Consider the following 25,658-nt stretch of genomic DNA (forward strand, 5'->3'; position numbering starts at 1 on the left):
AGAATTTCCTGAAAAGTATAAATCTCACATCTGTTATTTAGTAAATCTGAAACCAAAATAATTCCCTTGCCGAACCAAATTTTTTCAAATATGCTTTTGTTTTTATGCAACACATGTTGATTATTCCATTGAATGTACGTATGTGGAGAAAAGTTGTTTAAAGGCAATTTTCCATGCTTCTAATGATTGCTTAAAAATTTGAACCATTTACTCAATTTGTTCAAAAATTCCTTCATGTCAAAAAAGCTTTATTTGTTTGCAGAATGATTTTTTAAAATGACCATAAATTACAAAAGTTTTCTATTATTTCCCATAACTTTTCTCAGTGATAGCTAGGGCTCTTACTAAAATGCAAACATCTAATTTTACAAGTACAGATATGTGTGACGATTAATGCACTTTATATTATGCATGTTTTATACAGCCCATATTAGCAATAATTGTTCAGTATTATTGTTGGTATTGATTGGTTTTCTTCAATTGTTAATGTCTCCATTTAATGAATTATTTATCACACTCACAAACACCAATATATAGCCCAACTTTAAAGTGGATCAAAAAGTTTTTCAGAATTGTCCTTAAACAAAAATAGGTATTTAATAGATAAAAAAAAAAAAAACTTTAATGAAAGCTTTTTGACTATTGTATGTGGAAAGCCTGGTTTTAGACCACAATAATTAAATTGTATAGTGTAGGGCCTCCTTTTGTGGCCAATTCTGCATTAGTTAGTCTTGGGAACGACACAAGTCCTGCACAGTGTCCAGGGGGCGTTTGAGCCATTCTTCTTGCAGAATAGAGTCCAGGTCCAGGCTCAATCTGGTGACTGTGCAGGCCATGGGAGATGTTTATTGATGCATAATCATCCTGATGCACAGGACAATCTTCAGAATACAATGTTTGAACCCTTTGGTGGCAAAAAAAGGTTTTAGAAACCCGTCTATCTACAATTGAAGTCAGAATTATTAACCCCCATTTATTTTTTCCCAAAATTTTTGTTTAACGGAGAGAAGATTTTTTTCAACACATTTCAAAACATAATAGTTTTAATAATTCATTTCTAATAACTATTTATTTTATTTTTGCCATGATGACGGTAAATAATATTTTACTAGATATGTTTTAAGACACTCTTAAAGTAACTTTTAAAGGCTTAACTAGGGTAAGTAGGTTAACTAGGCAGGTTAGGGTAATTAGGCAAGTTATTGTACAATGATGGTTTGTTCTGTAGACTATCGAAAAAATATATATCTTAAAGGGGCTAATAATATTGAAATTAAAATGGTTTTTAAAAATAAAAAAAAACTGCTTTTATTTTAGCCGAAATAAAACAAATAAAAGACTTTCTCCAGAAGAAAAAAATATTATCAGACATACTGTGAAATTTTCCTTGCTCTGTTAAACATAATTTGGGAAATATTAAAAAAAAAGAAAAAAATTAAAAGTTGGTTTAATAATTCGGATTGCCCCTTCGGAGCTCCCGATGGTCAGTTTTGGTGGAAACAGGAGAGTTGAGATGCTCATTTAATTCTACAATGAGTTGGGCAGCTGTGTGTGTTTTTTTTTTTTTTTTTTGGATGCAATCCAGCACCTGGACATTCCTTTCAGACAGCTTCCTTCATTCTTCTTGGTGGTACGCTGACATTACCCTGGACACAAGTGGCTCTTGATAGATCACAAAAGAATTTGTCTTTTTTAAACTCTGACATGTCACAAATATTTTTGTGTGCATTGCAATAACTTAAGCAAAACTACTGTGCTATTACTCTGCTAATTAGACCTTCACTCGCTGCTCTTGCTGGTAGAATGTGCAATCGGTGAAGACTGGCCGTGCACAAGGCTGGTCAAATTTTGCCATAAAACCCCCAACACTGAATTGGCCAGTGTTTTAGTTGTCCAACCCATATATATTTATTCAAAAAACTCAATAACAGGTCACATTTAAAGATGGATGTAATTCTATAGAGCAGGAAAGTGTGACCACAGAGGTCACATCCAGTTTATATAAATACTTGTTACCAGTGGCGGATTTAGGCATGGGCAATATGGGCGATCACTCAGGGTGGCATCTTGCTGGGGTGGCACAGGATGATTGTCCAAAAAAAAAAAGTAAATATATGTTTTTGGGTGGGGGCATAGCCATTATGTTTAGCAACATCCCTGGGTAAATTTAATGGGCTACATGATGATATAATAACTTTGCAGCAAAAAAGGCAAGAAAGGTCCAGCTGTAGTGAAATGTTAGTTACATTTCAGTTTGTATGCAGTCTAAATTGTTTGCTTAAAACAATTACATACGTTCCAATGGGAGTAATAAAAAGTCAACTACATAGTTTCTATATGATTCTATATGATTTTTTTGGGGGGTGGGGGTCGCCCAGGGTGCTATTTAAACTAGAACAGATGTAGTTGTTACATCTGATTTCAGATATGATATCTTAAGCATTGTTGAAAAGTCTCTGCTTTATTTATGAACTACCTGTATGTAGATCATAAAGAAGAAAGCTAATCACCATCATTACTCATCAACAAAACTACTGATAAGAACCTATGAATGGTGTTAATGTTATAATGTCACATCAAGGGTGGACAATACATGTTCTTCATTCATTCATTCATTCATTCCTTTTTTTTTCGCCATAGTCCCTTTATTCATCAAGGGTCACCACAGCGGAATGAACCGCCAACTTATCCAGCATATTTTTTTTAAACAGCAGATGCCCTTCTGTCCGCAACCCAACACCGGAAAACATCCATACACTCGTACATACACACACATACGCTTCAGCCTATTTAGCTTGTTCAATTTACCCATGTCTTTGGACTGTGGGAGAAAACTGGAGCACCTGGAGGAAACCCACATGAACACTGGGAGAACTCCACACAGAAATGCCAACTGACCCAGTCGAGGCTCCAACCAGTGACCTTCTTGCTGTGAGGTGATTGTGCTACCCACTGTCCACCGTGCTGCCACATATTCTACATAGCATGTTCAAATATAAAAATATGTATTGTTAATGTGATAGATACATATTACACACATTAAACACTCGACTATGATGTGGTGCAAAAAATAAGAACACAAATAACATGAGAGCACTAAAATGACTGAATAAAACAATCGATTTGCAAAATCAATGCGTTTATTTTATTTTTAAATCCGATTTCTGTAAGACATTTGAAACATTATGGTGGCATCATAGCTGCTAGTTTCTAAAAGAGAAGACCTCCAATAACCAAAGTGCTATTATAGTTACATTTAAATGGCTTCACTCATTGTAAGAATTGTACATCAAAAATGTCGCTCAGGTGAAAACATATCATATGAAACAAAATCAACCCATTTGGATTGGGCCGTGTCAGGCCCCTCCCACAGTTTGATTGACATGTAACAGGGAAGCAGAACCACACTCCATCATGATGACCTAGTTTCCTTATAAAGTCTTTCAGATCTCACTGCCATAGCAAAGTTCAGCACACCGAAGGATATTTCACACCATACACACCACAAGCTAAAAAGACCAGAGCTCTATTGGAGGAAAAAACAAACTAACAAAAAAAAGAAAAAAAAAAGAAGAAGTAATCTCTAAAGAAAAGGTCTATATTATCAAAAACCGAACACATTGACTCGCTGGTCTAAAATATATCACACGATTTCAAAACCGATTTCTTGTAATACTTAAAATTAGAATGACCATCCAGTGTGTGTCATTTTGTAATACATAAGCTAGTAAATTTACAAGTAATAAAGGTCTAAAGACATCCCATATGAGTAGATGGAAATGTTCAATGTTCACCTAACCTGAAAAACAAAAGCAAAAGTTGTCATTTTAAAACCTCGGCGGACCAAAAAGAAAAGAAAAAGGATGGAGACATTCTTATAATGATTACAAACAGCGTTAAGACAAAGAGAGAACTCTACATTGTACAGCCAATACACATGATACAGTGATAGTTGAACAGAGATGCTGATTTCTAGCGTTTACATTCTGAACGGCGCTCAGGCTAACGTCAGCACACACTGTCCTCCATATGCAGGAGTATGGACACTACACTCCACTCCTAAGGAAGCTTTTCACACGTTTCTACATGATGGATGCTTGTCGGGTGACGTGTTGGAATATAAAAAGGAGTTGTATGTGCACACGAGAAAAAGTCTTCTTATTTGTCTTTTTTAAATACAGTGTTTTGCAAACTTAGAAAAAAAGGTTCTTAAAATAAGGTGAAGTGCATGCATCAAAATATTAGTCCTCTGTATGACTTCTTCTTCACAGAATTGGATAAATTCCCATTTTGGGAATGGTTGAAATTCGCAGAGGATTACGGAAATGTCCCCTGAAAACCGAACCAACTTTTCTCATATACAAACATACCTGCTATAATAATTAATTATACAAGTTTCACTGTCTTTAAAATGTCGAAAGCACTTGTAAAGTGTATGTTTGCGGTGCTCTCGCCGAACCTAACTACTAAATTGTATTGTTTTTTTTTTACATAATGTGATTTATGTACAGAAAAATCCACCACATAATTGATTTTTGTTTATAAATAAAAAAGAAACCACAGGGATCCTCCTCCTGACGTCATGGGTCCACGGTACGTGTAAGGCGAATGTAAGGTCAACAGCATCTATTGTTTATTTCCCCTCCTAAAACACGAAAAAGAGCTTTTGTGCCATCTTTGGTCACAGGGAAATTTGTGTGAGTGTAAAGTTTGGAGTATTCTGAATGTACCCCCCTTTACTTAATCATCTGATATTCATGGCACACACAAAATAGTTTCTGATTTCCTGTTTCAGCGCAAGTGTTGACCATCAAGAACTGTAATCTCGTAGGTCCCCCAGAAGCAGAGAGTTGAGTTACATAGGACCCAACAGAGAGAGGAAGTAGAATTCACCGGGACCCATTTCAGGAAGGAGAACTCTTAAAGACCCCCTTGGAACAGGAAGTGTGTCAGCAGTGTGATGCATGCTCATGCGCAAGCGGAGAGTTCAGAGTTCAGTCTCTTTGAACACCATGCGTTTCAGAATGGAAGCAGTATGGTTTTCAGGCCTAATGTCTCTTTTCAGCGTGTGTGGGCCCGGTGTTCAGGAAACTGATCCATAGTATACCTGCAAACCTTCAGAGACACAAAACAGACCAAATGAAAATGAAAGGATTTCTTACAAAAAAGTAATGTTATAGTTCCATAGGAGTAATGATTCAATTTCAACAAAAGTTCAACTATAAAAGAATCACAACAGAAGTAAACACATGCAGTTTTTAAAGTTAAAAAAAAAAACTACATAGCCCTGTGTAAAAAAGTGTTTGTCCTGTTAAAACATTATTTATAACTTAAAAGGGCAGTATGTAAGTTTGACACCCAGTGGTTGAACTATGTTTTTTTTTGGCCTTTTTGCCTTTATTAGATAGGACAGTATTTAGACGGGAAGTGAAGTTGGAGAGAGAGAGAGAGGAGTAGGGTAGGGAAATGTCCTTGAGCCAGGATTCGAACACGGGACACCCTGACGTGCTACTGCACTATATGTCGACGCGCTAACCACTAGGCTATTGCGCCAACATGGTTCAACTATGTATAGACTGACTTTTCGTGGCCACCATTTTAAACAGCAAAATCGAGGCTGTGGTGGGAAGAAACCCAGAAGTATTGACTGAGTCACAGAGGAATGTTGTGTACCTGGCTGTATATCTTATCAGCAAAGAGAAAGTGACACAAGTTTATGATTTAACCGCCATCCGAGTAATGTAATGTAATGTGTGTATTTATATAGCGCATTTATTGTGTATGACTATACACCCAAAGCGCTTCACAATCATGAGGGGGGTCTCTTCACACCACCACCAGTGTGCAGCATCCACTTGGAAGATGCAACGGCAGCCACAGGACAACAGCGCCAGTGCACTCACCACACACCAGCTATTAGTGGAGTGGAGAGACAGTGATAGAGCCAATTCGATGGATGGGGATAATTGGGAGGCCATGATCGCAAAGGCCGATTGAGGGACTTTGGCCAGGACACTGGGGTTACACCCCTACTTTTTACGAGTAGTACCATGGGATTTTTAATGACCACAGAGAGTCAGGACCTCGGTTTAATGTCTCATCTGAAAGACGGCACCCACGGACAGTAAGTATAGCGTGCCCTTCACTTTAACTGGGGCATTAGGACTCACACAGACCACAAGATGAGCACCCCCTGCTGGCCTCTCTAACACCACTTCCAACAGCAACCTAGTTTTTCCCATGTAGTCACCCATACAGGTACTGACCAGGCCCAGCCCTGCTGAGCTTCAGTGAGTAACCGGTCTCGGGCTGCAAGCCTGATATGGCTGTGGCTGAGTGACCCAAAGGTCCGTTCTGAATGAATAGTGTAAATAAAAAGGGATATCGTACCTCATTTTCAGCTAAGTTAAGGGAAATGGCACTAGTTAGCTAACGTTTTATTTCCCAAACACATGTTTTAGAAGCCATTTATCAAACTCAAGTTATTGACCTGATTATTTTACTATATTAGACTTGTCACGATAAAAAATTTCAGTCCTGAAATGTAAAATAACGTTTATTTCCTGTTAACATTTAAGTGCTGTTGATGGTGTTCTTAAACAGCGCTGATTTGCCATGGTGTTCACGTTCTCAACAGAAATTACTGTGATTGGCTGTAAAGGTCATCAGTTCAACGCACTTCACCGATGTTTACAGAGTGCAAACACAGACGAGCGATCCTCTGATGAATCGACTGATCTTCATTGCTTTAAAATGCTCCAATGTTGGTCTATCTGTATTTGCAATCTGTAAAGAGTGGTATATTGATGACCTTCACAGCCAATCACAGTCATCTGTTGAGCACTGGTGAATTCTATGGCAAATCAGCGCTGTTTTTAAATTGCGCTCAGCAGTGCTTAAATGTTAGCGGGAAATGGACGTTTTTATGCATCTGTGACCGAAATGTGACCTCCGGTGGACAGTAGAACACTCCAAAATGAGACACAGATTCAGAGTTCTACATGAGGTTATTAAATAGCAAATAATATGAATAATATGAGCGTAAACATTAGGTGAGCATGTTAAGGTGTAACCCCATGTCCTAACAACTTGCTACCTGTTGAGATTTGCAGTGATAAGCACTTTGGCTGTTTGCACCAGACAAAACATGACAGAAACGTTTAAATACAGCCATTCATTGCTTTTATTTAGAACATAATTTAAACCAGCCTTTAGGCTCCATCGTCAGACTCACTCCTTGGCCCTTGATCTGGCAACCTGCGCTTGCTTTTGTTTTAATCCAGGAATGCAATACCTAGTTCAACCACTGGGTGTCAAACTTACATACTGCACCTTTAAAGGTGGCACAACCAGTTATTAGGTTTAGGGGGCAAACACTTATTCACAAAGGGCTATGTTTTTTTGTATTTGTTTTATCATGATAATAAAAAAATAACTGCATGATGTGTTTACCTATCAGTTCTTATCAGTAAGGAGGCAAACAACTTTTTTAATCCCACTATTTCTCTCTGTGTGTGTATGTGTGCATTTATTTTAAGTGCTGTACCTGTCTATAGTCATGAAGCCACATCTACAAATGATGTTTTCTTTCTGAACGTTTGTCTTCCTTCTTCCTCGCCTTGGAAATGTCTCCCTGTTTGCACAAATATAGAGAATAATCTGTATTAAAGAGCTGGACAATATATGAGCAAATCTTTTGGAGGAAGAACTATAGTTTAGAATCAAAACATCACCCTGGAAACACCCAGATATCATCATTACATAACACATCCCTAATAATTGACAAGAAGTTAATATTAAACTGCTGACGAAGTTCAGTTCAGTTCACGTTATTTTTTTTGCTGTATGGAAAGATCAGTGTATAATGCTGGAAGAAAGTCAAAACGGCTAAAAGGGAGAAAAGAAAGACAGAAGACACACTTTAGGTTAGAGGAGAGACAGCTGAAGAATCATGTTGAATCATGTTATACTGTGATTCAACTGTATTATTAAACTTTGTCAAAATAATTTAGGAATGTCAATAAACACACAACTTCATCGACAACATTGGTTAATTCAGGTCTCCAGTCTGTGCGGATATGAGGATTTCTCATATCCAAAACTGTTCTACTCTCTACTGCATTATTGTGTTATTATTACATACATACAGTGCATCCGGAAAGTATTCGTAGCGCTTCACTTTTTCCACATTTTTTTATGTTACAGCCTTATTCCAAAATTGATTCAATTATCTTATTTCCTCAAAATTTGACACACAATACCCCATTATTACAATGTGAAAAATGATTTTTTTTCTATTGTTGCAAATTTATTAAAAATAAAAAGCCTAAAATATTACATGTACATAAGTATTCACAGCCTTTAAATAAATGGTCATTGTACTCTATATGGAAAGAGAAACACTCCACACAGACTGTGCAAACCTCAGCGTGGGTAGTTAGGGGGACTTGGATCTCATCCCCTGTCGAAGAGTCTCCCTGTGACCCAGTGTCACTCACCAAACCCTGGTTTTCAGGAGTGGGAGAGTCCACACGGCAAATTACCTTTCGAATGACCTGTAAATGAGTATTGAGGATCAGAAGTCACCATGTATGATTGCCATTGGTAAACAAAACAATGTGAGGATAGGGTAGAATCAGTTACGGTTATGGAAGAAGGAGCTGCAAGGAAAATATATTATGTCTTTCAGCATTTAACATTTGCTCGGTATCTCTATATCAGCTCTGAAAAAGCAAAAGTAAAAAGCAATCTAAAGACGGGCGTACATGGTGAGGAAATCATTGATGCTTGCATTGGCATGGCTATCAAGCTCAAGGGGTCTCATTTATAAACATGACGTAAGCACAAAACAGTGGTAGAAATGTGCGTACACTATTTCCCTTGCAAAAGTTGTCTTTAAAAACACAAACCTGACAGGAGAATGTGCACAGCTGAAAGTAAAGCTCTGAAGTAAACATATTTAACTTAAATATTAAATTATTTGAACCACTTTAAATCATCACATGAGACATAATCATTAGTTAATTAAATAACATTTATTTGTACAATGCAAAGTTTGCTAAAAGAGACCCTGGGGTTTTTTTGGGATCAAGAGAGAGAAAGAGAGAGATAGGTTCTGAAAGCAATATCTTCCTCTTTTTCCATGGTTTTAGAGTTCGTATTTAAGTTTGAGTTAGAAAATTCAAAGTTCGTTAGGTCATAAAATCAAGTCGTAAATCAATATGTCAGAGTGATTTTCACAGTCTCACTCGTGACATGTACATGGACATACAATCTACTGACCATTATAATTTGCACAGTGTACGCCCGCCTTAACTGAGTAAAATATGGAAAAAAGTCACATGAGGGGATCAGAGGAGTTACTTTTCTAGTGATGATGTTTCCATCTTCATCAATAAACTGTTCCTCTGAAACTGACTCGGCAGGAATGTTTCGTGCCTCCTCTCCCTAAAGCAAAAGAGCGCTTAAAATTCAATATGTAGACACAAATATCCAGGACATCTTCAAAAGCGGCACGCCACACCTACAAACACACTTCCACACACCCTGAGCTGTCATGTGAACCTGCAAGCGAAGCTGGATCTTTAAATATGAGCCAACATGCTTTCATGCTCTACATCACCACTGCAAAGCATTAGTAGACACACACTTAGGCCCAATCCCAATTCAACCCCAACTTTTCTTTAACTTGAAGGCATAGTGCCAAGGGGAAGGGCTAGATATCCCTTGAAACAGAGATTTTCTAGGATCACACTAAAAACGAAGGGGTAAGAAAATAGCCCAGCAACATGGCTGCATATGCATGTAAGGAGATGCACAAATGTACGTTTTTTTTAATATTAACAATTTTACAGCAAACAAGCACATATTTTATTACACTCATAACAGCATTCGTGTTTTAAGATCATGCTTTAAAAAAGATTTATAAATCGCAAAATGTTGCTATCTAGTCTATAATAATAACTACTGTATAGTAGTCCCACAACATATTACTTGTTACATGTCACTCGATGACACTTGAAAAGTCAGAAAAGTCAGAAAAGTGTAAATACTGTGTAAATATACAATACAGTTACATGCTCATTGCCTCATTATATTATTCTGATAACATGATATCAGTGCCTACAGCAATTTAATAAAAAATAATAATAATAATAACTGTAAGCTATGCAACTGGGATTAGAGCCCTGCATTTGAGCCTGAGCCCATTGGGGCCCAACTTTTTTATGCCCCCAGGGCCGGACAACCCAGCCAGCACACAACATCATAAGATGTTAATATTAGGTTAGATTTAGGTTGTGACGTCAGGTGACCAAAATTCAATGGACAACATTATTTTGACGTCTAATTACAATGTCAAATTATGTTGATATTTGGTTGATTTTTGGTTGTGGGGAAAAGTGGACAAAATCTAACGTCTAATTGACGTCATAGTTATAATGTTCACAAAACATCAAGGGGTAACATGATTAGACGTTGATATTTGGTTGATTTTAGGTTGAACATTGACGTCGGCCTGACGTTGGGTTCTGAAGTCAACCCGATTTTCATTTCCAAACAAAATCCAACGTCCCCCGACGTTGGGGTTCAATGTCAATATGACATCATGTTGACGTCCTGTGCTTGCAGGGTTTGGTCGAATTTTCATCATATCAGGCTTCGGGCCTGCTTTAGAAATAACGTTTTAAAAAGATTAATGAGATCTTATGCGTGTGGTCCGGAAGCCCCAATGATGCCTTGTGCATTGAGATTTCCAGCCAGGTGCAATGGAGATCATAAAGAGAAGGATTGCCAATGGCGACCTTAAAACTGTGAAAAATGCTTGAGGAAAGGCAAGCTTTTGGTCTAATTTTTAAATAGTGACAACTTTAAGTGATGAACCAACTGGTTATACACAATCAAATTGAGTAAACTCACTGTGGACCACATACCGCTTGGATATTGATGTCACTTAATAAACTAAAACTTACATTAAAAAAACTTCAAACACTTCTTTAAATCATTCTAATATAAAAAAAAAACATCAACTTTATATTAGATGCAAATCTGCTCTATTTTAATGGCTGCAAAAGTATAAGCTGTTTGGCGGAAAAAAAACAAGCTTCAAGTCGGACTTGGGCCAAAAATTTTGATAAGCTGTTAGACAAGGGCAGGGCTCCAACCTGTGCATCTCAGGCCAGGTAAGGGCTTAGATTCAAGGCCCGTGCAGGGCTCTAACTGGAATAAATACAGCAGGCGCCATCATTAATCTCGTATGACATAAGAACTTGCGACGACATGATAAAGTTTTGTAAGTTTTGAAGTAGTGTGCAATTTCTCAGGGGTAAATCTGAAGCCCTTCCCCCTCATACTATATTTCAAGGGCCAAGGGCCAAGGTTAAAAAGACAGAATTGGGATAAGGTCTTAATATATATATAAATATGTAACACAATTTAAAAGCTGAGAGAAAGATGTAAACCCAAACCAAGCACCTGTAAGTACGAAAAAGAAAAAGCAACCACACACGTTGTGACACAAGTGATGTAAAAAAAAAAAAAAAAAATGTTTAAAGATCACACAACACTGTGTTTGATTGGAGGAATCATATTCAGTCCACCAGCTACACCAAAGTCAGACTTGGAGTAAAATCTGGTTACCCGGACAGTCCTGCAGTTTTGCAGGCAGATACCTTGAGAATGAGACGTCTACGAAACACCTTGGTGGTGACAGTGCGCTCTTCATCCAGGCCACGGTGCTAATGAATGCATATAAAATACATCTTAACATGTATGTGTTTTCAGTTCTCCTGTTATGTGAATGATTCTGTTTACCAGGGAACATTATCTCATTCCACTGCGTCTTAAAGGTCCCGTGAAATGATAGTTTTTTTTAGGTGTTAGTGTACTCTAGTGTGCTATGAACACAGAAGTTCCTCTTCAAAATGCACTCTAGTATCTGACCTGTCTCGACCCCATCAAGATGCATCTTGTTTTGCTTTTATTTGATGAGCCTGACCTCAACTACTCTTACTGGTAGACCTGTGATAAAAACGAAACGCTGATGATTTCTTTTTTAAAGGGAGTAGCTAATGTATGTCCCACCCTTTCTTCATGTTTTAGCTTAGATTACATCAGACATCAAATAAAATCTCACATATTTCAAAGCACTTCACGGGACCTTTAAACTGATTCTAAACTTTGAATCGGCAGTGTTATCAGCTATTATATGCTGTAATCCAGAGATTATCTCACCTGGACTTTGTGCTCAGCGATCAGAGCTCCTTCTTGCTTGCCCGCCCCTGCTTTCATATCATTGGCTGATTCCTGAGACGCTGAGCTGCGGGGCATGACGTTGGGGTGCTCACCGTTTTGTCGAGGTTTTCCTGAATCCCCTTTGGATGATGACGTTATAGAGTCGCTGGAGTTCTCCTGACTACAAGAGGGTTCAAATGTAACAATTTAGTTACCATATATTCACACTTTTGTAGTTTTTAATCCTTTATGAGTTTCATTTTTCTAGACCTGTAACAATTGACATCCATAGTATAATATTTTAGAAAGCTGAAAACATGTAACCATTGACTTCCATTGCAGAAAAAACTAATACTATGAATGTCAATAGTTACATATTTTCACCTTTTTCAAAAACAAAAAATATTCCTTTGTATTCAACAGAGGAAAGAAAGTCAAACAGGTTTGGAACAAGTAAAGAGTAAGTAAATGATGGCAAATTTTATTTTATGGGTTCCTAACTATCCCTTTAACTTCATTAAACAAATATTATATTATGAAATATTATTACCATTTAATATAACTTATTTCTATTTAAATATATGTTTGAATTAACTGCTGCAGTGGCAGAACATAAATGTGCAATAGTCCAGTCAAAATAGTCTCAATGTTTAGATTTATTATCAATATATTTTTTAAAAGTGGTGTATTTCAGTAGGATATTAATAGGCATTTACAGATTCATTTGGCTGTACTTAAATTTGAGTCATTTTTTAAATTGCTCATCACTGTAAATCTTGTCAAGTAGCGTGTTTACGCTCGTAATATTTACATTATTTGCTAATTATTAACCTCATGTGGAACTCTAAACTTACAATGGACGGGTTAAAAGCGCCAAAACAAAGACAGCGTTCCGGCACGTAACTCACATTTTCAAAGCAGAATATCAGATTTCAGCATTGTTTTTCAGATAAACAAAAATGTTCACTTGACATGTTTCTTAAATATCTGCAAACAAATTAAGGTATTTTATGCTTTAGAAGAATCAAAAGCTTACAAACAGCACTTTTAAAGCTTTTTCAGCTTTTTTAAGTTTCAAAGATGTTTGTTTACCGAAAACAACAAGCACACTTAAAATATCAAGTGTTATAGACCTTTTTCATGGCTGCTGCATGGAGGGCGCCATAGCGACCAGCGTCTTCCGGTAGAATGCTAAAAACTTCCGTTTACAGCGTGTACAACTGGTAATTTGGGCTCCGAAAATGGGTTTCAATAACGTTTTTAATGGATAACAGAGTGTTTTTGTGACACACAACTTAGAAATGTGTCTGTTAAAGCCGCTATAATCTGTCACATGTGGTTTAAGCGTCAGAAATATGAGAAATGTTCTCCTAGTTCACGTGTCTGCCGTCAGAAATACAGTGTGTGTGCGCGTTCCCGGCTTGTCAGCTGTTAGCTTAGCGGCTCTTTAACACACACACAAACACACACACACAGAGAGAGAGAGAGAGAGAGAGAGAGAGAGAGAGAGAGAGACAGAGAGAGAGAGAGCAAACCAGAGTACTGGCATGAAACTTAAAAGGTATGAAAATGACCAATAAAAGTCTGTTTGATACTCTGCTGGCTGATTTGCTGTTCATTCTAGTCGCGAGCCGTTTGTATTTTATTTTGTGTGTTGTTTTTACCACGGTTTGTGTTCTTCTGTCATTTCGAAATGACACTAGCCTATATTTTCACTTTGTCACAGTTATTAAATCAGTGTGTCAGTGGCACAGTACAGGCTATGTGGGTGTGTCAAACATTTTGGTGAATTACATTTGTTTGGGCTGGTTATATATTTGAAAGAAAGAGAAACTGTTCAGCGATGAAAAGGCTTCATTTAAACTGCAGAAGATGCCGTCTGACAACGAGGGGAAAATGCCTCACATCAGCTGTTTTCCATCCTATTAGATCACATTTCTTTAAATGATCAGTCCAGGAGATGGTGCTGATGGACAACATAATGGGTAATTTTGCGTTCCAAGAAAAAGGTCTATAAGACTTACACATTTGAGTTAGTAAAATTGAAGTACCTGTTTTCTAGTTTGTCCATGTGGTCTGAGCCGTGACCCCGTCCAGAAGCAGCTGGCTCTGCATTGGCATTGGATGTCTCAGAGAACCAGCCTGCGGAGAGCGAGCAGATCTCAGACTCAATTTGCCCAACACCTCTCGCTACCTCTCTCACTTTCTCCTTTGGCATCTCCTCATTCATTTCCCTCTCCCTCACTTGGCCATGGCCATCTGACTCTTTGAGTTGCTCTTGTCTCTCCTGGGCTTCCTTCTCCTCTTCCTCTTCCTCCTCCTCTCCTCCTGAGACAGACTCCCTCAGGACCTCTACCCAGGGTCGCAAAGGGGAATCCTCATGACCTTGAACCACTTTAAGGTTGACGTTCTCCTCTCCCTTCAGGATAATATTTGTTTCTTCAAATGGTGATGATAGTGATGATGATGAGGGACTCTTATGCTCTTCTATTTCATTCGGTTCCATAGGAGGGGACAAATTCTGTTGGAAGTGAAAAGACCCTTTTTTCTCACTTGATTCCTTGTCTTGAGACCCTTGATTGGCCTGTACAAGGTGGTCCTGTGTATTCAAACAGGGTGGGTCTGTTTTGGGGACAGACTGAAGTGTTTCAGAAGAGTTTAGAGGTGGTTCGTCATGGTGTAGTGGTGGAAGCTGTGAGTCAGTGTCACATGTGAGTTGTGTTGTGTGTTTGGTATTGTCAGATGGGAGCTGAGTGTGTATTTGAGGATCAATTTGTGTGTGTATTTGGGCAGTTGTTTCAGTGAGTGTCTGATTTACAGGTTTAGACAGGGGCAGTTCGCAGGGTCTAGATGGGGTGATTCTGATAGATTCATCCACGCTGTACCGCTCTAGACCCCAAGAGGGGCAATAAGGGGGAGGGTCAAGGGGTAGATCTAAGATAGGCTCGATGTCATCAGACACAGAGGGGCAGATAGGGGGTGTGGTGGGGGTGGGGTTGGTAGTTGACTGCAGTTGAGCCAGGATGGTGTGGAAACCTGGGTGAGATGATACACACACAGATGGATGGACATGACAGGACACAATTACAATCACACACACAAGCACACACATAAACATGCTTAAAAGAACAGTTCACCAGAAAATTGTTTGAAAAATCTGTTAAAATGTGTATAATTTGCTCACTCTCATGTTGTTTCAAACCAATATTGTGTTATTTTGAAGAATTCTTACAAAAGGTTTTCCATGCAACAACTGGTCGATACAACATAAGAGTGAGTAAATGATAACATTTAAATTTTGGGGTGAACTATTGATTTGAACACAGAGATAGACACCTAAGCCCACCATGAAGAGCAAAAGCATTAGACCGTATTTCCCAAAGATTCATCAGACATACATGCCAACAAGCACACAGTTAATACACAATGACAATGGAACAGATGCAGATCTCCAAAACATCTGTTGTAATTTCTTAATTCAAAAGTTGTTTTTTTTAGCAAGAACGCGTTTAATTTAAAGAAACAGTTAAATCACCTAATACACAAAGTGTCATACTGTTCATAAAAAACTATGACAGTTTTTTACTACAAATGTTTTTGATCAAATAAATGCAGCTTTAAAAAGACTTCAAAAATATATATACAATGCATCTGGAAAGTCTTCACAGCGTGTTACAGCCTCATTCTAAAATGGACTTAATTAATTTATTTCCTCAAAATTCTACACAAAATACCCCATAATGACAATGTGATGAAATGAAATTGTTGCGAACTTATTAAAAACAAAAAACCTGAAAAATCATATGTACATAAGTATTCACAGCTTTTTAGTGAAGCTCTAAATTGAACTCAGGTACATTTTGTTTCCACTGATCATTCTTGAGATGTTTCAGGAGCTTCAGTGGAGTTCACCTGTGGTAAATTCAGTTTATTGGACATGATTTGAAAACGCATACACCTGTCTATATAAGGTCCCAGGGTTGACAGTGCATGTCAAAGTTCAAACCAAGCATGAAGACAAAGGAATTGTCTGTAGACCTCCGAGACAGAATTGTCTCGAGGCACAAGGCTGGGGAAGGTTGCAGAAAAATTTCTGCTGCTATGAAAGTTCCAATAAGCACAGTGGCCTCCATCACCTGTAAGTGGAAGATGTTTGGAACCACCAGGACTCTTCCTAGAGCTGGCTGGCCATCTAAGCTGAGTGATCAGAGAAGGGTCTTAGTCAGGGAGGTGATGAATAACCCGATGGTCATTCTGTCTGAGTTGCAGTGTTCTTCTGTGGGGAGAGGAGAACCTTACAGAAGGACATCCATCTGTGCAGCAATCCACCAATCAGGCCTGTATGATAGAGTGGCCAGACGGAGACCACTCCCCACCTGAAATTTGCCAAATGGCATCTGTAGGACTCTCAGACCATAAGATACAAAATACTCTGGTCTGATGAGACTAAATTTAAACTTTTTGGAGTAAATGCCAGGCATTTACTTATTAAAATTTACTTATGTAAAATGAGCCGAAACAACACAATTTTTGAGATTTCATTATGACAACTTATTTGTTTATGTTCAATCCATATATATTAGTTAAAAGTGTTAGGTTAACTTAATCGATTTGTGTTGGGTCAACATGAATGAATTATGTGGAACCCTGCATTTTTTACAGTGTACCATCCAGTGTGCCAGCATGGTGGTGGCAGCATCATGCTGTGGGGATGTTTTTCAGCAACAGAAACTGGAAGACTAGTCAGGATAGAGGGAAAGATGAATGCAGCTCAATGAAAACCTGCTTCAAAGTGCTCTTGACCTCAGACTGGGGAGACAGTCTGATCTTCCAGCAGGACAATGACCCAAAGCACATCGGCAAAATATCAATGGAGTGGATTCACAACAACTTGGTGAATGTCCTTGAGTGGCCCAACCAGAGCCCAGACCTAAATCCTATTAAACATCTCTAGAGAGATCTGAAAATGGCTGTACACCGCCGCTTCCCATCCAACTTGATAGCGCTTAAGAGGTACTGCGAAGAGGAATGGGCAAAAATCCCAAAGAGATATGTGCTAAGCTTGTGGCATCATATTTAAAAAGGTGCATCAACAAAGTATTGGGCAAAGGCTGTGATTACTTATGTACATGCTATTTTTCAGGTTTTTTATTTTTAATAATTTTGCAACAATTTCAAAAAATCTTTTTTCACATTGTCATTATGGGCTACTGTGTGTAGAATTTTGAGGAAATAAATGAGTTTAATCCATTTTGGAATAAGGCTGTAACATAAAAAAATGTGGAAAAAGTGAAGCGCTATGAATACTTTCCGGATGCCCTGTAATTTATTCTTACTGAGCTCAAACTTCTAATAGGTAGAGTGTTTAAATTTTACCTCCCCATAGTAAAACTGCCGTGTATATTCATCTGTAACTTTGATTAAAAAGTTGGCAGTCTATAATAAAAACCGCATGTTACTTAAGTTAGTCGGATGCAATTACTGTACATGTATGCAATATGTGCAAACACAAATAGTTTTTTTATAAATCACTGTCAAGAATGTGTTGCTACTCAATATGGGGAGACTCAAAATCTGGCAAAATGAAAATGAGAAGAACAATGTCTGTTCAGATGAAAAGTTCAATAGAGGAGGAGTTGTGACAGAGGGATGGAGTAGCCAGGGGTGGTCCGGGGGGGATGCAGGGGCAGTGACAGCAAGCACAAGGGGGCAACGGTGAGGGCGGAGGTGAGGAGAAGACAAGACTCATACAATGGGATGAACAGGGAGAGATAGAGGACAGAGGAGAAGGGCAGTGCGAGGGAGAGAGACAAATTCTACGTGCAGAAATGGGAGTTGACAGGTTAAGAACAGGAGAAAGAGAGAGAGAGGAGAGAGAGAAGGAAGATTTAAGTGGAGCAGATGGGAACTGAGAATAACTGGATGGAGAGTCTTGGGCCACATCATTGGAAATGCGAGCCAAAAATAAGGGAAAAAACACAAAAAGAACATGCAAGTTAGAAATACATGACTGCGTGAATGTGAAGAATGAATGGAGTCTGGGAGGTGGGAAATAGGGGGTTGTACTGGAGGAGAGGAGAGGACAAGTCACTTTGTAGCTGATAGAGGGAGGCACAGGAGACTGTCAGGAGGAGGAGACTATGGAGAGAAGGATGATCTCCTTCTTTCTCTTCTTTTCCCCCCTCTCTCTTTTTATCCCTTGCTTCAGTCAAGGGGAGGAGAGGAGAGAAGGGTAGATGGAGGAGGAAGCAGATCGACAGCTTGAGAGGCAGAGGACAGCTGAGTCTTTTAGCTGATGCCATGCGCTGTGGTCCACTACTTAAAAAAGAGCTGGTCTGTAACACTCCTGCCAACTTATATCACAACAGCTTAGTTAGGATACAGCTGATAATAACATGCATTTGGTTTACAAAAAGTAAGTCTTTCCTGCCCTTTGTATAACAGAACTAAGGTTATGGCTAAAAACGGTACTTGTTTCTTGTTCCATTGGCAGTATACTGTAGGGCAGGGGTGGGCAAACTCAGTCCTGGAGGGCCGGTGTCCTGCACAGTTCAGCTCCAGCTCTACTCAAACACACCTACTTATAGATTTCCATTGATCTTGAAGACACTGATTAGCATGTTCAGGTGTGTTTGATTAGTGTTGGAGCTAAAGTCTGCAGGACACTGGCCCTCCAGGACCGAGTTTGCCCACCCTTGCTGTAGGGCCTTAATTTAAAGAAAATAAAAAGAAAAGAGTGTACATGTGTAACAGGAAAATATTGTTTTGAGCGGCCCTTCCTACACTTGTTGAGGCAAAGCATCATGCTGTGATTGCTTCACATCACATGACCATATACATGCATGTTCAAACCAGGTCCATGCATATGGTGTTGGGAGAAAGGGAAGGGGGTAACAGAAATGAAGAGTCTCTGAATAAAGAAAGTCTTTAAAATCAAAATTTTAAAACAAGTAGTGAGTGATTTAACACGACATGGATGTAAACAGGGCCTCAGAAAAGGATCTGATGTTCTATAAATGTGCCAAAGGCAATGTTTGGATGTAGATTTCAAGTAAACAAAAAAAAAAACTATTAATAGTCCACCTGTGATTAACACTTTGGCAAACTGCAGGGAGGTTGTAGAGGAAAACAAAAAAAAGGAATGAGTTGGGGAGGAGAGGGCGAGGTTTGGGTGGGGGGTTCAGCTAGATGGGGCTAAACTTTACCATCCGCCTTTTCCTGGCACACAGCGCTATCATCTGCAAAACTTCTGGTGCCTGAAATGTTACCATAGTCAAATATGGGCCCTTCCAGCAGAGTCACAATATCCATCCGGTTCACTTTAGTCAGGACCGCTGTCAGTGCATCCGCTATGAAAAAAACAACAACATAACAGTAACTTATATTCATTGTAACTTTAGCATTTATAAAAGAAATCAAAGAATGATATATAACTGAATAGAACAGAGCAGGAGGGACAGACACACAAAAAAAGATTCTCACTTGTGGCGTTTTTCCCATCCCGACTGACCCACTTCTTAAGGAGCATGAAGCTCTGGGCTGTGAGAGAGTTTGGGTTCTCTGTGCGAATGTGGTTAATTTCATCCACAGAAAAATTCATCTCTCGAGCAAGCTCTATAAAACAATAAAACACATTTCATTATAACTAGAAAGTATAAAAAGCTTTTTAAATCTGAAGTCATATATCATATACATATATCATATGCATGTACTATACATATACATTTGTTGAAGAATTGGTTTTTGAACTTTTAAAAATTATAATAAAAATAAAAATAAAGAGAGAGAATACTTTTGAAGAGTCTTCAGATGGTCAGATGTAAAAACAAATTATGTAACAAATAAATGCAGAATTGGGCTGCAAAACCAATCACATGCTTAAGAGGGAGCCAGAGCACTGCTGTGTTGAGAATCACTTCCCATCGTTACTCAGTTCTAAATCTATCATTAAACATCCTAGATACAGGGTTTATGCAGGAATCCTAAAGGTAATTTCAATACCTTTTCAAGACTTTTTAAAGACCTTCTCAAAATATTTTAAGACCTCATCGCCACTTCAAGTTCTAATCAGTTACTTACATTTTCCCATTTTGCCATCTGTTTCGCTCTATGGTTTCGCGACATATGGAGAGCGTCGCAAATTACGTGACATTACCCAGACTAAGGAACTAGGCCGGATGCACCACAGTCCAAACTAATCATGTGGCTCGAGCACCCCAATGTTAATATTTGTAGAAAAATAAATATATTTATTATTTTTTGGAGTCAAACACTTTGAACAGCGCTTGAACAAAATTCCTCGTAAAAATGCGATTAAGACCTCGTAAAAATGCGATTAAGACTTTTTAATACCTTTTAAGGGCTTTAATTTTATCATGTTTGATTTATCAACATTTAATACTTTTTAAGACCCCACAGAAACCCTGAACTCAAATAGCTTATGTTCCATAAGATCAACCATGAATAATTAGTTCGATGACAAGTAAAATGCAACCGCTCATTTGCTGGTCATATTGGTCAAAGTGAGTCTCACCAGTCCAGCTCAGTCCCAGATGGTCAGCCACAATGGCCATGCGTAGGTCTGTTCTTTCACATGGACTCTGTGGACCTAACATGACATACAGAACATAATCATTACAAACTAGTTATACGATTATTTCAAATTAAAAATCCAGATGACTTCCTTCTTTTCTGGCCAAAACAAGAAAAAAATGAACAAAACTACATTAATAGGCCATTGGACAGGAGACGAAAAACTAGGAAATGTTTTAAATAGTGTTGTGTTTGGCTAGAAAAGGAAGAACAGGCAGACAGTGAACTACAATGTTTCAGCTACACAGCTGGTGCTCTGATTGTGCAAGTGAAACAAATTTTTTACAGAATTTATGCAGGCAATAACTAGTGTGTATACCGCGGAATTAAAAACTTAAAACAAAATCTTTAAAAAAAAGACATTTTGTTGAGATGAGGCATGCAGACAACATAGTACTACACATTTTTTTTCTAACAGAGTTCACAAACAATGAAGCAGGTTTAAAATCCTCATCAACAATGTTCCTATAATCAACTCAACACAGATAGACTGTTCAGTGCCCCACCCCTCATTATTTTCTCTGGAAGGTAAGGGAGAGAGAAGGGGAAATCTGACAGGGACAGATACAGAACGGTACAGTCACACAGCACAGTGATGAGAGAATGACAAGAATGACAGCTATTATTCACGCCACAGGCAATCCAATCAGTCACAACGGCTCATGCAACTAAGGATCAAGTAAAGTTTTCAATAAAGTTTTACAAACTAGGCTTGATCTCCGCGACGGGGGGCGACCTGCGAGCCCCTTCGTTCTTACTGCCCTCCTTCCCTCCTCCAGTCCGCTTACTCCTCCTCTCACTGCCCGCCGCCCTTTTGGCCTTTGTCTTCGAGGGTGTGACCCCTCGGGAGGAGCCAGCGGAGAGGGAGGGCTGGGACTGAGAGGGGTCCGATAGTGAGGTGCTTCGTGATGTGCTGCTGTCCTCCTCCGATTGCGACTGCTCTCCCTGTGTCTGTTTCTCCTCATCTGAGAGTCGTTCGGCCACCTTTATTGCTTCTCCACTAACATTCTTTAGGAACTCAATTGACTGCCTGCACACTTCGCTAAAGTTGCCTCGACCTGCCTCACTAACTGAACATCTGGAAGCACCAGATGACCTGTCTTTGAAAGGAAGCCTAGTTGGAACTACTGGTCTGACTGATCTCTCTGACTCAGGCTTACTTGATCTTGGTACTACTTGGAAACTAACGGCACAATTTTTTTTCATGTCTTTGACAGGAATTCTAGACTTGTGCTCAGGTGTTATGGAGACAGGGTCCACTTTCCTTGCCTCTGGCCTCACAACCTGCTTAGGTTTTTGCTTTCCTGAACTGTGTGTGTTAAAACTGAATCCAGCTGCCTTGACTGGGAGCCTAGACTTTGGCTGCCTGTTCTCAAAGACTACTTTATTCTGATGACTTTGAGAAGCTTTCTCCACAGACTCCCTACAGAACTGAGCTTCTATTCTACTAGCTTTCTGTAAGGTGGGTTCAGAAGATGACTGCAAATTGAACACTACACTTCCACACTGGATGTAGTTGGCCTGCACATTGGATGACTCTAAATTATTGTTGTTATTGTAGTTTTCAGAGGGGTAATCTTTTCTGCCCATTGTGGGAGAGGTAGTGCATCTGCTATCAAAGTGACTTTCGGCTAACTGAGACTCCAAACTAATGTATTCCGGCATCTGACTGTCTGAGGACTCAGCTTTTACATCAGTCAGTTCAGCTGAGCCAGGGTCTTTCTTTATAGTAATGGAAGCTGCGATGCCCATCTTAATGGGGGTGCGTAATTTGGGATCAACCTTGGAGGCTGTGACAGTGCATGAGGTGGTGTCAGCGGATGGAGGTGCTTCCAGGCAGTCAGCACTGCCCTGCACTGTGCTGCCTCTGGATGGTGTTAAATCTGCAGTTGCCTCTACCTTCCCCTCTACAGTTCTGTCCCCTGCCTTTGAGTGAGAGGTGACTATCCCCGCATTCCTGCCCCCTTTCCCCTTGTCCCCTGACTGCCCATCTGATGTATGCTCACCAATCTGGAAAAACTGAAGTCTCTCTTCAACAAAGTCCCTCTTGCTCATGTCAATAGCACCACTGCGGGTCATCTCAAACATCTTGCCCTCGTGGAAGGGGAAAGGGTTGGGCTCACTAGTTGGGGTGCTCTCATCTGTTGGGGTTCTTGCTGGAGTGGTATCCGGTGTGGTAGCTTGTGATTTGTCTTCCACTGATAAAGCACAGGGCTTCGGATCTTCATCTTTATTTTTTGCATCAAAAGCTCCTTCCTCTCCCTCTTTACCAGACCATGGATCGAAATCCAAGCCTTTAGTAGCCACAGTTTTAAAAGTAGTGTTCATGTCCTCCTCTAGTTGATACTTGAAATAATTTTCTGCCGAACCTTGTCTATCAGGGTGCCTTCCCTCCAAAGAATAGATTTTATCCTCTTTGCCATTGTCTGACTTTTTACCACATGACCTCTTTGTTTTTGCCTTTTCTCCTGTTTCCTCATTTGGTGTGCTCTCCTCTTCAATCACCTCAAGTTTGCTCTGGTTGAAGGAACGATCTCCTGTTTTCCCCTCATTCGACAGGCTGGATGTTTTAGGGTCACTCAGTCCATCGTCCTCATCTTGTAGATCATATCCATCAAGAGAATCTATCTCAGTGGCATCTGTATCATGTGAAAACTCGGCAGTTGTTGCTATTGAGCAATCAGTGATAGATTGATCATTTCCATTTTGTTCACAGTCTACATCATCTCCTTTCACAATGCCATTGATACCTGACTCCTTGTGTTGTGAGCCGTTTCTCTCTGGTTTCCTAGGTTTAACACGTTTCTCACACTCTTCAGCCATTTTGAAGGTGTACTTTTTAAGTGGGGCAGGCTGAAAAACAGATTCATCATCACTGGAATCACTGTTATCAGCTCCAGGTGGAAGAGGGGAAGGAGGCTGCACTCTGATTACTGGTTCTGCAAGGAGATGCCTGTCATGTTCTTCTTGAAGGTTTACCTCTATCATCTCTGTTTCTGCTTCAGAGGAAGGGCACGACGCCCTCTTTTCAGGGTCAGCATGCTCGGTCTCTAATGGTGGTGGTGGTGGAAACTCGATGTAAGCTATACGTTTGTCTTTTGACCTTTTTCCAGTCGAGTCTTGCTTTCTTTTTGATGATTCTGGTGAATGATTGGCAGGTTTGACATTTTCTGTTGGTTTTTCCTTAAAAATGAATGTCTTGGGCTGCTCCTCTTCCTCAGACTCCTCTGGTATTGGGCTAGGCATGCCAGCCATGGAACCAATGACAGGCTCAGGAGCCCTGGAGTTCAGGTCATAGCTGACCTCATCAGAGGTAGGTGTCTCAGGGGTTACAGGACTTCTCCCTGAACTGTCCATAAATGTTACCTGCTCTAACGTGTCATCTTCAGGGCTTCCCTGAGGTGATTGTGGCTGCTTCTGTTTTACAGAATAAAAGGCTCCACGTGTTTCATGTACTGTCCTGCTCTCGTGGCTTACTACTTTTTTGTAAGTGCTTAGCTGCCCAGTAGCGGTTTCCTTCTCATACTGTTTACCTACTTGAATGCTGACATACACAGGAAGAGGTTTTATATCTGCACCTGGGGTCACTTTTTCAACGTACTCAACTTGGTTTTCATCCACTCCATTACAGACTATATTAACAATCTGCCTATTAGAATCTGAGTTCACTACAGACGACACATCACTATGTGATTTGGTACCACCTGAACTGGGGTGCTGTGTATTTCTTGCTTTGTGAGACCCTGTTCTCTCAGATTTAATGGAGGAATCTAACTTTAAAGTACTACTTTGATGATGATCTATAAAACTAGATGACACCCTAACAGGAATTTGTGATTCCGAGTTTTTTTTTAGAGCACCATTGCATTTTTCAGTATTGCTTGGGTCTTCTCGGATTACCAGCTCTGTATAAATGATCTTTTTAGTTGTTTCTTCTTTTGTGGTATTACCTTCTCTCAATAAATGAGACTCATTCTGTGAGTTATCCTTTTGTCTATCATGCACTAGGGTGTGTGTGAGCTTTGTCTTTTGACCTTTCAGTTGCCCATTGCCATGATTTTCCCAAGTTTTGTATATTTTCCTGTCTTCATTAGAAATTTGCTCCTTGCTGTAAACATTTTGGTGATGTTTTAGTGAAGAGTTATCTGACCTATTTCCTTGTCTGTCACTTTGCTGATTATTGGCAAATGCTTGAGCCTTTCTAACATTGTAACTGTGCCCACCTTCATTATCTTTTTTGGAGCTTCTTTCATTATCTGAAGACTCTCCTGATTTAGGGAGATTCCCCCCTGCAAAAACTTGATAAACAGGCAGCTTACTTTCCTGCAACTTCCTCACTGGAGATGCAGAAGTTTGTCCCCACTGCGGCCCTTTATCTTGTTTCTGGGCCTCAGACTCAAACTTCATTCTTACTGAGCTAACCTTAGATGTTGAGGGTTGGAAATATTTAGATGACTCACTGGCACTGCTGGCAGATGAACAGTCACCCCTTTTTGGGTCATCACTGTATTGAAGCAAGACTCTTCTTTCAGGACTACTAGGCAAACTAGCGGATTTTCTATCATGAGAACCATACTTATCTCTAAACCTGTCTCTACTCCAGTCTTCTCCACTCCCCCCATTTCTATGCCCTGATCTCTCTGGGCTACTGCAAGTTGAGCTGGGCCCAGATCGAGTCTCCCTTGCATCTTGTCTACGATGCTTCTTCTCGGGGGACTGAAGCTCATCATTCAGTTTTTCAGTTTTATCTCGAAAGAATTGTGAGACTTCAGTAAGTTTTTCTTCTGCCTCTTTGACAGTTCTGTCTACTCTGTCCTCATATTTCTGCTTTTCTC

General features: G+C 39.5%; 2 protein-coding genes across 56 annotated transcripts in view; one reads left to right on the top strand and one right to left on the bottom strand.

The window, feature by feature from the left end:
• The window catches only part of LOC141378555 (uncharacterized), an 876,076-nt gene that overhangs the window by 108,859 nt on the left and 741,559 nt on the right, over positions 1–25,658 (top strand). The window lies entirely within an intron of this gene.
• ank3a (ankyrin 3a) overlaps positions 3,123–25,658 on the bottom strand; it is a 190,343-nt gene continuing 167,807 nt past the window's right edge. For 17 of the 55 annotated variants that reach the window (XM_087288484.1, XM_087288482.1, XM_087288476.1 and 14 more), the window contains 7 exons: positions 20,765–20,839; positions 19,714–19,845; positions 19,500–19,580; positions 14,283–14,373; positions 12,232–12,412; positions 7,547–7,633; positions 3,123–5,115 (listed from right to left, as the gene is read on the bottom strand). In XM_087288484.1, the coding sequence (XP_087144610.1) occupies positions 7,571–7,633; positions 12,232–12,412; positions 14,283–14,373; positions 19,500–19,580; positions 19,714–19,845; positions 20,765–20,839 (623 nt within the window). In that variant the 3' untranslated portion in view covers positions 3,123–5,115; positions 7,547–7,570. Of the gene's footprint in view, positions 5,116–7,546; positions 7,634–8,423; positions 8,556–9,363; positions 9,448–11,669; positions 11,736–12,231; positions 12,413–14,282; positions 15,268–19,436; positions 19,581–19,713; positions 19,846–20,764; positions 20,840–25,658 lie in introns of all 55 variants that reach the window. The other 38 variants (NM_001443169.1, NM_001443168.1, XM_087288472.1 and 35 more) reach the window with 5 other exon arrangements.

The sequence above is a fragment of the Danio rerio genome, chromosome 17, assembly GCF_052040795.2.
Source record: "Danio rerio strain M-AB ecotype USA chromosome 17, GRCz13ab, whole genome shotgun sequence".
Taxonomy (NCBI): Eukaryota; Metazoa; Chordata; class Actinopteri; order Cypriniformes; family Danionidae; genus Danio; species Danio rerio.